At 52.0% G+C, this 12878-nt stretch overlaps 1 protein-coding gene across 1 annotated transcript in view; it reads left to right on the forward strand.

Moving 5' to 3' along the window:
* engl (endoglin, like) overlaps nt 1–12878 on the forward strand; it is a gene marked incomplete at both ends in the record, with an annotated part of 59974 nt that overhangs the window by 25826 nt on the left and 21270 nt on the right. Inside the window, 3 exons of the mRNA XM_084329210.1 lie at nt 424–616; nt 5812–5975; nt 12658–12813. Coding sequence (XP_084185336.1) covers nt 424–616; nt 5812–5975; nt 12658–12813 — 513 coding nt within the window. The remainder of the gene's footprint in view (nt 1–423; nt 617–5811; nt 5976–12657; nt 12814–12878) is intronic.

Below are 12878 nucleotides of genomic sequence, written 5' to 3' on the forward strand. Positions count from 1 at the left end.
TCTTGTCTGTCTCTCTATCTGTCTGTCTGTCTGTCTCTCTCTGTCTGTCTCTCTCTTGTCTGTTGTTGTGTCAGAACGTACATTATACATAATTTAAATGACGTCCAGATATGACCGAAAGGATAAACAAAATATGCCCCAGTTATGGAATCAATAACAAGAATGGCAATAGCCTTTGTTATGTCTTAGCTGGGAGAGAAATAGCCTTGGACCTCTCCACTGCTCCCACAGCTTGGAATTCTTAAAGGGACAGTCAAATATGTAGCCTAGTGTCAGACTAGTTCACTAGTTGGTCACATTGAACCAGTCAAGCTGTACAAAGATAGAATATGTATTTTAACACAGATGTATAGACATTAGACATAGATAAAATGTCCATAACACTGTCTGTCTCTATCTGTCTGTCTCTCTCTCTCTCTGTAGTCCTCCAACAGTGTGTCCCCACCCTACCCACCAGAGCCTTACCTGACCCTGTCCAGCAGGCTCACGGCCGACCTCTCCACCACCCCTGACCTCCTGGCCTGGGCCAATGAGAGCGGCTTCGCTAAGGTGACCTCATACACAGAGGCTAACCTGGCCAATCGCTTTGTGATCCAACTGGCTGGGGGCAGGACAGGTCAGGACATTTTGCTGTGTGTGTGTGCGTGCGTGCGTGTGTGTGTCTGTGTGTGTGAGTGTGTGTGTGCGTGCGTGCGTGCGCGTGTGCGTGTGTCTGTGTCTGTGTCTGTGTGTGTGATATTTCCCTCGCTGTGTGAGGAACCTGAATGTCTTTCATTTCCTCTGTGAATTTCATTCATTCCTCCCATTCATTCCTTTCCCATAACCACATAGAACATAGACGTTCAACACAGTGACCCAGGGCTGGAGTAGAGCATGGAGGGAGGGAGGGAGGGGAGAGGAGGGAGGGAGGGAGGGAGGGAGGGAGGGAGGGAGGGAGGGAGGGAGGGAGGGAGGGAGGAGGGCTACACGACCGGAAAATACTTCTTACTCACCCCCCTCCCTTATTTACCCCCCCCCCCCTTTCTATCATAGATTTCTACCAATCAATAGCTTTCGATGCCAATAGCCGTTAGAATGTTCACTAGAATTCATTCGAATGTTCAGTTCTCTAAATTCTAATCTCGTCTTCTCTGTCCTCATGTCTCCCCCTCTCTGTCCTCATGTCTCCCCCTCTCTGTCCTCATGTCTCCCCCTCTCTGTCCTCCTGTCTCCCCCTCTCTGTCCTCCTGTCTCCCCCTCTCTGTCCTCATGTCTCCCCCTCTCTGTCCTCATGTCTCCCCCTCTCTGTCCTCATGTCTCCCCCTCTCTGTCCTCATGTCTCCCCCTCTCTGTCCTCATGTCTCCCCCTCTCTGTCCTCATGTCTCCCCCTCTCTGTCCTCATGTCTCCCCCTCTCTGTCCTCATGTCTCCCCCTCTCTGTCCTCATGTCTCCCCCTCTCTGTCCTCATGTCTCCCCCTCTCTGTCCTCATGTCTCCCCCTCTCTGTCCTCATGTCTCCCCCTCTCTGTCCTCATGTCTCCCCCTCTCCGTCGTCACGTCTCCCCCTCTCTGTCCTCCTGTCTCCCCCTCTCCGTCCTCATGTCTCCCCCTCTCTGTCCTCCTGTCTCCCCCTCTCCGTCCTCATGTCTCCCCCTCTCTGTCCTCATGTCTTCCCCTCTCTGTCCTCATGTCTCCCCCTCTCCGTCCTCATGTCTCCCCCTCTCTGTCCTCATGTCTCCCCCTCTCTGTCCTCATGTCTCCCCCTCTCTGTCCTCATGTCTCCCCCTCTCTGTCCTCATGTCTCCCCCTCTCTGTCCTCATGTCTCCCCCTCTCTGTCCTCATGTCTCCCCCTCTCTGTCCTCATGTCTCCCCCTCTCTGTCCTCATGTCTCCCCCTCTCTGTCCTCATGTCTCCCCCTCTCTGTCCTCATGTCTCCCCCTCTCCATCCTCATGTCTCCCCCTCTCTGTCCTCATGTCTCCCCCTCTCTGTCCTCATGTCTCCCCCTCTCTGTCCTCATGTCTCCCCCTCTCTGTCCTCATGTCTCCCCCTCTCCGTCCTCATGTCTCCCCCTCTCCATCCTCATGTCTCCCCCTCTCTGTCCTCATGTCTCCCCCTCTCTGTCCTCACGTCTCCCCCTCTCTGTCCTCATGTCTCCCCCTCTCTGTCCTCATGTCTCCCCCTCTCTGTCCTCATGTCTCCCCCTCTCTGTCCTCATGTCTCCCCCTCTCTGTCCTCCTGTCTCCCCCTCTCCGTCCTCATGTCTCCCCCTCTCCGTCCTCATGTCTCCCCCTCTCTGTCCTCCTGTCTCCCCCTCTCTGTCCTCATGTCTCCCCCTCTCTGTCCTCATGTCTCCCCCTCTCTGTCCTCATGTCTCCCCCTCTCTGTCCTCATGTCTCCCCCTCTCTGTCCTCATGTCTCCCCCTCTCTGTCCTCATGTCTCCCCCTCTCTGTCCTCATGTCTCCCCCTCTCTGTCCTCATGTCTCCCCCTCTCTGTCCTCATGTCTCCCCCTCTCCGTCCTCATGTCTCCCCCTCTCCGTCCTCATGTCTCCCCCTCTCTGTCCTCATGTCTCCCCCTCTCTGTCCTCATGTCTCCCCCTCTCTGTCCTCATGTCTCCCCCTCTCTGTCCTCATGTCTCCCCCTCTCTGTCCTCATGTCTCCCCCTCTCTGTCCTCATGTCTTCCCCTCTCTGTCCTCATGTCTCCCCCTCTCTGTCCTCATGTCTCCCCCTCTCTGTCCTCATGTCTCCCCCTCTCTGTCCTCATGTCTCCCCCTCTCCGTCCTCATGTCTCCCCCTCTCCGTCCTCATGTCTCCCCCTCTCTGTCCTCATGTCTCCCCCTCTCTGTCCTCATGTCTCCCCCTCTCTGTCCTCATGTCTCCCCCTCTCTGTCCTCATGTCTCCCCCTCTCTGTCCTCATGTCTCCCCCTCTCTGTCCTCATGTCTCCCCCTCTCTGTCCTCATGTCTCCCCCTCTCTGTCCTCATGTCTTCCCCTCTCTGTCCTCATGTCTCCCCCTCTCTGTCCTCATGTCTCCCCCTCTCTGTCCTCATGTCTCCCCCTCTCTGTCCTCATGTCTCCCCCTCTCCGTCCTCATGTCTCCCCCTCTCCGTCCTCATGTCTCCCCCTCTCTGTCCTCATGTCTCCCCCTCTCTGTCCTCCTGTCTCCCCCTCTCTGTCCTCATGTCTCCCCCTCTCTGTCCTCATGTCTTCCCCTCTCCGTCCTCATGTCTCCCCCTCTCTGTCCTCATGTCTTCCCCTCTCTGTCCTCATGTCTCCCCCTCTCTGTCCTCATGTCTCCCCCTCTCCGTCCTCATGTCTCCCCCTCTCTGTCCTCATGTCTCCCCCTCTCTGTCCTCATGTCTCCCCCTCTCTGTCCTCCTGTCTCCCCCTCTCTGTCCTCATGTCTCCCCCTCTCCGTCCTCATGTCTCCCCCTCTCTGTCCTCATGTCTTCCCCTCTCTGTCCTCATGTCTCCCCCTCTCTGTCCTCATGTCTCCCCCTCTCCGTCCTCATGTCTCCCCCTCTCTGTCCTCATGTCTCCCCCTCTCTGTCCTCATGTCTCCCCCTCTCCGTCCTCATGTCTCCCCCTCTCTGTCCTCATGTCTCCCCCTCTCTGTCCTCCTGTCTCCCCCTCTCTGTCCTCATGTCTCCCCCTCTCTGTCCTCATGTCTCCCCCTCTCCGTCCTCCTGTCTCCCCCTCTCCGTCCTCATGTCTCCCCCTCTCTGTCCTCATGTCTCCCCCTCTCTGTCCTCATGTCTCCCCCTCTCCGTCCTCCTGTCTCCCCCTCTCCGTCCTCATGTCTCCCCCTCTCTGTCCTCCTGTCTCCCCCTCTCTGTCCTCATGTCTCCCCCTCTCTGTCCTCATGTCTCCCCCTCTCCGTCCTCCTGTCTCCCCCTCTCTGTCCTCATGTCTCCCCCTCTCCGTCCTCATGTCTCCCCCTCTCCGTCCTCCTGTCTCCCCCTCTCTGTCCTCATGTCTCCCCCTCTACGTCCTCATGTCTCCCCCTCTCTGTCCTCATGTCTCCCCCTCTCCGTCCTCATGTCTCCCCCTCTCCGTCCTCATGTCTCCCCCTCTCCGTCCTCATGTCTCCCCCTCTCCGTCCTCATGTCTCCCCCTCTCCGTCCTCATGTCTTCCCCTCTCTGTCCTCATGTCTCCCCCTCTCTGTCCTCATGTCTCCCCCTCTCTGTCCTCATGTCTCCCCCTCTCTGTCCTCCTGTCTCCCCCTCTCTGTCCTCCTGTCTCCCCCTCTCTGTCCTCATGTCTCCCCCTCTCTGTCCTCCTGTCTCCCCCTCTCCCCCTCTCTGTCCTCCTGTCTCCCCCTCTCTGTCCTCCTGTCTCCCCCTCTCTGTCCTCATGTCTCCCCCTCTCTGTCCTCATGTCTCCCCCTCTCTGTCCTCATGTCTCCCCCTCTCCGTCCTCATGTCTCCCCCTCTCTGTCCTCATGTCTCCCCCTCTCCGTCCTCATGTCTCCCCCTCTCTGTCCTCATGTCTCCCCCTCTCTGTCCTCATGTCTCCCCCTCTCCGTCCTCATGTCTCCCCCTCTCTGTCCTCATGTCTCCCCCTCTCTGTCCTCATGTCTCCCCCTCTCTGTCCTCATGTCTCCCCCTCTCCGTCCTCATGTCTCCCCCTCTCTGTCCTCATGTCTCCCCCTCTCTGTCCTCATGTCTCCCCCTCTCTGTCCTCATGTCTCCCCCTCTCTGTCCTCATGTCTCCCCCTCTCTGTCCTCATGTCTCCCCCTCTCTGTCCTCATGTCTCCCCCTCTCTGTCCTCCTGTCTCCCCCTCTCCGTCCTCATGTCTCCCCCTCTCTGTCCTCATGTCTCCCCCTCTCTGTCCTCATGTCTCCCCCTCTCTGTCCTCCTGTCTCCCCCTCTCTGTCCTCATGTCTCCCCCTCTCTGTCCTCATGTCTCCCCCTCTCTGTCCTCATGTCTCCCCCTCTCTGTCCTCATGTCTCCCCCTCTCTGTCCTCATGTCTCCCCCTCTCTGTCCTCATGTCTCCCCCTCTCTGTCCTCATGTCTCCCCCTCTCTGTCCTCATGTCTCCCCCTCTCTGTCCTCATGTCTCCCCCTCTCTGTCCTCATGTCTCCCCCTCTCTGTCCTCATGTCTCCCCCTCTCTGTCCTCATGTCTCCCCCTCTCTGTCCTCCTGTCTCCCCCTCTCTGTCCTCATGTCTCCCCCTCTCTGTCCTCATGTCTCCCCCTCTCTGTCCTCATGTCTCCCCCTCTCTGTCCTCATGTCTCCCCCTCTCTGTCCTCATGTCTCCCCCTCTCTGTCCTCATGTCTCCCCCTCTCTGTCCTCATGTCTCCCCCTCTCTGTCCTCATGTCTCCCCCTCTCTGTCCTCATGTCTCCCCCTCTCTGTCCTCATGTCTCCCCCTCTCTGTCCTCATGTCTCCCCCTCTCTGTCCTCATGTCTCCCCCTCTCTGTCCTCATGTCTCCCCCTCTCTGTCCTCATGTCTCCCCCTCTCTGTCCTCATGTCTCCCCCTCTCTGTCCTCCTGTCTCCCCCTCTCTGTCCTCATGTCTCCCCCTCTCCGTCCTCATGTCTCCCCCTCTCCGTCCTCATGTCTCCCCCTCTCCATCCTCCTGTCTCCCCCTCTCTGTCCTCCTGTCTCCCCCTCTCTGTCCTCATGTCTCCCCCTCTCCGTCCTCATGTCTCCCCCTCTCCGTCCTCATGTCTCCCCCTCTCCGTCCCTCATGTCTCCCCCTCTCTGTCCTCATGTCTCCCCCTCTCTGTCCTCATGTCTCCCCCTCTCCGTCCTCATGTCTCCCCCTCTCTGTCCTCCTGTCTCCCCCTCTCCCCCTCTCCGTCCTCATGTCTGGCCATAGGGGTGTTTCCCGCCGTGGTTCCTCTGGTGGTTCCTCCTCCGTGGACCAGGGAGCTGAGAGGGGGGCTGAGTGGCGGAGGCCACCCTGGAGGGGGCAGAGGGGCGTTCAGGGTGCAGTGTCAGGACGGACGCCTCAGCGTGGCCCTGGACGCCCTCATCCTGCAGGTCTGTCTGGATACAACCTTGTTCCCAGTTGTATCTCCTCCGTGACGTAAAGAACTACGGCCGAAAGTGTCTGTGGGGTAGAATCTCCGGTGTATGTACTTCCCCTGGAAGCTGCCTCCGAACGGACCAAACTTTTCCCGAATCCTGTCGGCAATCAAGCTAGAATGTCCCGGTCATGTAGTAAAATTCTTCAGGCAAAGCCGTTGCAGTGACTTAAACGAGGAAATATTGTGCCCTTCACACGTTTCTATAATTGTTTTGTCGAAACCGGAACGCCTGTAGCCGGTACTTCCTGTACTTCCGTTTAGACACTTTAGGAGGCATATCTTGTCCAGCCTAGTCTGTATAATATTATCTATAGTACACATCCTGCTGGTCTGTCTGTATAATATTATCTATAGTACACATCCTGCTGGTCTGTCTGTATAATATTATCTATAGTACACATCCTGCTGGTCTGTCTGTATAATATTATCTATAGTACACATCCTGCTGGTCTGTCTGTATAATATTATCTATAGTACACATCCTGCTGGTCTGTCTGTATAATATTATCTATAGTACACATCCTGCTGGTCTGTCTGTATAATATTATCTATAGTACACATCCTGCTGGTCTGTCTGTATAATATTATCTATAGTACACATCCTGCTGGTCTGTCTGTATAATATTATCTATAGTACACATCCTGCTGGTCTGTCTGTATAATATTATCTATAGTACACATCCTGCTGGTCTGTCTGTATAATATTATCTATAGTACACATCCTGCTGGTCTGTCTGTATAATATTATCTATAGTACACATCCTGCTGGTCTGTCTGTATAATATTATCTATAGTACACATCCTGCTGGTCTGTCTGTATAATATTATCTATAGTTCAAGTTCAAGTTCAAGTTCTTTAATAGTTGTCATACAGAAGTACAGAATACTTTCATACAAAATGCTTCTTACTGTTACGCTCCAGAGACTGTGCTAGACAATAGTATCAAATAACATAATAACATAATATAGCATGAATTTAGAAGAAGAAAATGAGGTCACAGTGTTCGGTATAGACATATGTACAATGTTCTGAGTTACCATATAATATACAATACACAATACTATGCAGTGTACTAATGTACAGTACTATCTAGTGCAAAGCAGAAATGGGATGAGGTACAATTTTAGGTACAATTTACAGTAAGGTGTACGAGTTGTAGTGCAATCCTTCATCCATAAATATAAAGTGTGGGGAGTGGGTGCTACAGTGTGTTTGTTTAAAGTGGGTGTGTGCTATAAAGTGTGTGGAGTGGGTGCTACAGTGTGTTTGTTTAAAGTGGGTGTGTGCGTGTGGATGTGTGTGCTATGTGCGTTTGGTGGTTGTTGTTGTGTAGTGTTCATTCATTGTTCGTTTAGCAGCCTGATGGCCTGGGGATAGAAGCTACTTCTGAGTCTTTCTGTGCTCGCCTTGAGACTCCTGTATCGCTTGCCTGACCGCAGCAGTTCGAAGAGGCAGTTGTTCGGGTGACTGGAGTCTTTAATGATTCTCTTAGCCTTGCCCTTGCAACGCTTGTAGTAAATGTTCTGGAGGGTGGGGAGCCCCCCTCCAATTGTGCGTTCGGCTGAACGTGTCACTCTTTGTAGTCTGCTTTGGTCTTTTGCAGTGCTATTCCCAAACCAGGAGGTGATGTTGCCGGTCAAGATGCTCTCTATTGTACATGAGTAGAAGTTCTTAAGGATCTTCTGGCTGACTTGGAACTTCCTTAGGCGCCTGAGGAAGTAGAGGCGTTGTCGTGCCTTCTTCACCACACTGTTAATGTGTGTGGTCCATGTCAAGTCCTCGGATATGTAGGCTCCGAGGTACTTGAAGCTGTTGACTCTCTCAACCGGTGCCCCGTCGATGCTGAGGGGGCTGTAGTCCTTGACCCCCGACCTCCTGAAGTCCACAATCATCTCCTTTGTTTTGCTGACGTTCAGGGAGAGGCTGTTTTCCTGGCACCATCCCGCCAGGACCTTGACCTCTTCCAGGTAGGCCCTCTCGTCGTTGGCAGAGATCAGGCCCACCACCACTGTGTCGTCAGCAAATTTGACGATTGTATTGCTACTCCGCTGAGCCACACAGTCGTGTGTGTACAGGGAGTAGAGGAGGAGTTACACATCCTGCTGGTCTGTCTGTATAATATTATCTATAGTACACATCCTGCTGGTCTGTCTGTATAATATTATCTATAGTACACATCCTGCTGGTCTGTCTGTATAATATTATCTATAGTACACATCCTGCTGGTCTGTCTGTATAATATTATCTATAGTACACATCCTGCTGGTCTGTCTGTATAATATTATCTATAGTACACATCCTGCTGGTCTGTCTGTATAATATTATCTATAGTACACATCCTGCTGCTCTGTCTGTATAATATTATCTATAGTACACATCCTGTATGTCTGTATAATATTATCTATAGTTACACATCCTGCTGGTCTGTCTGTATAATATTATCTATAGTACACATCCTGCTGGTCTGTCTGTATAATATTATCTATAGTACACATCCTGTATGTCTGTCTGTATAATATTATCTATAGTACACATCCTGTATGTCTGTATAATATTATCTATAGTACACATCCTGTATGTCTGTATAATATTATCTATAGTACACATCTGTCTGTCTGTCTGTATAATATTATCTATAGTTACACATCCTGCAGGTCTGTCTGTATAATATTATCTATAGTACACATCTGTCTGTCTGTCTGTATAATATTATCTATAGTTACACATCCTGCAGGTCTGTCTATAATATTATCTATAGTTACACATCCTGTATGTCTGTCTGTATAATATTATCTATAGTACACATCCTGTATGTCTGTCTGTATAATATTATCTATAGTACACATCTGCATGTCTGTCTGTATAATATTATCTATAGTACACATCCTGCAGGTCTGTCTGTATATATTACTAATATTACATATTTATCTCTCAGGCTTGTCTAGTTGTTTACTTTAGCTGGATGCCAGTCACCATCTGTGGAGGATCACTTCTATTCTATTGCATAGATAGAGAAAGAGCTCAAAGAGCCTGTACAAAAGAAAGGGAGAAGGAGAAAGAGAAGGGTATGTGATGAGAAGGGTAGACAGACAGATAGACCTCAGACAGACAGATAGACCTCAGACAGACAGATAGACCTCAGACAGACAGACAGATAGACCTCAGACAGACAGATAGACCTCAGACAGACAGATAGACCTCAGACGGACAGACAGATAGACCTCAGACAGAAAGATAGACCTCAGACAGACAGACAGATAGACCTCAGACAGACAGATAGACCTCAGACAGACAGACAGATAGACCTCAGACAGACAGATAGACCTCAGACAGACAGACAGACAGATAGACCTCAGACAGACAGATAGACCTCAGACAGACAGATAGACCTCAGACAGACAGACAGACAGATAGACCTCAGACAGACAGATAGACCTCAGACAGACAGATAGACCTCAGACAGACAGACAGACAGATAGACCTCAGACAGACAGATAGACCTCAGACAGACAGATAGACCTCAGACAGACAGACAGATAGACCTCAGACAGACAGATAGACCTCAGACAGACAGATAGACCTCAGACAGACAGATAGACCTCAGACAGACAGATAGACCTCAGACAGACAGACAGATAGACCTCAGACAGACAGATAGACCTCAGACAGACAGACAGACAGATAGACCTCAGACAGACAGATAGACCTCAGACAGACCGATAGACCTCAGACAGACAGATAGACCTCAGACAGACAGATAGACCTCAGACAGACAGACAGATAGACCTCAGACAGACAGACAGATAGACCTCAGACAGACAGATAGACCTCAGACAGACAGACAGATAGACCTCAGACAGACAGATAGACCTCAGACAGACAGACCTCCATGATGGTCGTGAGATTCTCTGTGGCAGACTATGAGGGAGTGGCCTTACGCCAGGACCCCACCAGGGTTTCGTGCGAGAACAGCGCGCGTGGCCGTCCACACCGAGTCCGACTTCAGAGCGGGCGAAAGTGCACGCAGGAAGGCACATTTACATTGGAACAGCTGTAAATGCCTAGTCTATTATGCGAAGTCAGTCCCTGTTTGAAGATTTTTTTTAAAGATTTCCAGTTCCAGTGTTCTATTGTCCATTTTGCATGTATAACCAGTTATTAGAATGTTAGAATACATTTTAGAATGATGAAATCAGTGTGACTGTACTCCTGAAAAAGTATAGTATGGTTTATTTGTATTGGGAAAGATACGGACGAATTTGTTATGGTTTGTAACCGACCCCAATCGCACAACACAAGACAGGTATGAGAGTAAGCCAAAACAGGGCAAATATTTATTATTGAACAAAAAGCGGCACAGTCCCTTTAAGGGAGAACACAAAAACACTAGAGTCAAGGAAATATGGAAAATGCGGCACTGTGCCTTTAAGAGGCGAACAGGCTAAGGGACTAAGGCTAAGGGCCAGGGCTAAGGGCCAGGGCTAAGGGCCAGGGCTAAGTGTCAGGACCAGGATTAGGGGCACTGGAGAGGGGGACAGGGACAGAGGCCCGGAGAGGCGGGCTGGAGACAGGGACAGAGAACAGGGTTAAGGCCTTGGACAGGGCGAGGGCCAGAGCTGCTTACAGGGATGAGGACAGGGTTCCGACGGCGGAGGCCTGGCACGGGGACAGGGGCCCGACGGCGGAGGCCTGGCACGGGAACAGGGGCCCGACGGCGGAGGCCTGGCACGGGGACAGGGGCCCGACGGCGGGGGCCTGGCACGGGAACAGGGGCCCGACAGCGGGGCCTGGCACGGAGATCCTCCTCCTCCTCTTCGGATGCTGCAGACGGGCAGCGCAGAACAAAGGGGGTCCCAGGGGACCGGGATGGGAACACGGCGTCCTCCCGTGGAATACTAGGGAGCGACGACGAGCCTGGGTCCAAGGGGAACGGGATGGGCACACGCCGTCCTCCCGTGGAATACTAGGGAGCGACGACGAGCCTCACCCCCAGGAACGAGGATCACGAAGAGACGCCTTCCTCCCGTGGAATCGGGAGCGATGACGAGCCGGCTTGACGTCTGGAGTGGGAACACTGGAAAACCTCCCGTAGAGAATTAGAGAGCGAAGACGGTGTCCCACTCCAGGCAAACGGCGACAGGTGGTGATGGCTGGCACGTCGTCTCACGCCGGAGACGCGGCAGGTGATGGTAACGTACAGGATGGTAACGTACAGAACTCCATGAACACAGAGTGTACACAGATACAGATACAGAACGAACACAGAGTCCAGAACACAGAATCCAGAACACAGAACGACCCGACCAGGACTGGAGGGGAGTCTGCAACCTATGTACTCTCCCGAGGTGATTGCAAACTCCCAACAGGTGCGTGAAGGTAGAGGATCAAGGATGTCCAAGGGTGGGGGCTGGTGAAGAGTAGAGGAGAGTAAATCATCGCAAGGGTGGGGGCTGGTGAAGAGTAGAGGAGAGTAGACAGGGAAAACACAGGAAAAAGGTCCAGGGACAGGCGAATCCTCACACACATTACCTGGTTGAACAACATCTATATGTGTGGTAATAAATAATGCAGATATTGAGTGTATTTCTGTGAAAATGCGCGTGGCGCACGCCTCTGGATCCAACCAAAGCGAAGAATTTCGGTGTGAACAGCGACGCCCGTTAACATGGGAGCGAAAGTGAAGCGCTGATCGCCCGCGTCCCGTGGGTTTGGGCTGTTACAATCAACCAGAGTGATCCTCTACATGTGACGGCCTACCCCAGCCACATGCAGTCATGCAGATGGAGCTCTTTAAATGTGGTGCTTACCAGAGATGTTCTCTTAATTCTTAGGGAAATAACTCATTCAGCACGGAAAAAAGCGCAGGAAATTACTTTAACGACAAACAACGTCTTGGTCGACTAAGAACAAACCCAGCGAGTCATAGACTTAGGGCGCGTTCACACCTACCCTGTTTGGATGGTCCCTTTAAATCAATAGTCCGTTTCGTTTGTAGAGGTGTGAACACAAACCGAACTATTTTGAGGACCAAACAACCGAACCATGGTCCTCTTGAAAAGTTGGGACCCGGTCCGTTTCAATCGAACTATAGTACCTAATCTATAAGAAGCAAAGTAGCCTACAGTGCATTGCAGTGTGGCTCTGAAGTCAGACTCGCGCCGCGCGCGGACAGTCTCTCTCTCTCTCTACTCTCTACTCTCTATTCTCTAGTCGACTTGCGCCGTGCGTGTAATATCAGTATCTCTCTCTCTCATTAAGCTGTCGGCAACTGTTCACGTTTGTGAGTGCTATAGTCCAATAGATGAACGACTTGGCGACTGCATGTCCTTTGTTTACAAATTAGGTCCGCACAAAAAAGGGCAGTGTGAACGCAGACCAAAATCAAACAATGTATCATTTTCACATTTCTTCCACAGACTTTCAGGTGTGAACATGGCCTAAGACCAAACCCAGCGAGTCATGGACTAAGACCAAACCCAGCGAGTCATGGACTAAGACCAAACCCAGCGAGTCATGGACTAAGACCAAACCCAGCGAGTCATGGACTAAGACCAAACCCAGCGAGTCATGGACTAAGAGGGCTAGAGCCGAAGTGATTTCTAAGATCCCACCTCCTTCTCTTATTGTCACCCAGACGCTGGCGGTCCCAGTGGCAGCGGTCACCCTGCGGGACCCTAAATGCCAGGCCCGGTACAACGGCAGCCATTTCCTCTTGGCGTTCCCAGTAATTTCCTGTGGGACGGAGGGTCTGCTCCAGGGACGGCCCAGAGGGGTACAGTATAAAAACATGGTGAGAGAGGAAGGAGCGAAGGAGGGAAACAAATCTGTAGAGAGTTTAGACGTTCAGAAACACTT

This window comes from Notolepis coatsorum (genome assembly GCF_963971535.1).
Source record: "Notolepis coatsorum genome assembly, chromosome: 14".
Classification (NCBI taxonomy): Eukaryota; Metazoa; Chordata; class Actinopteri; order Aulopiformes; family Paralepididae; genus Notolepis; species Notolepis coatsorum.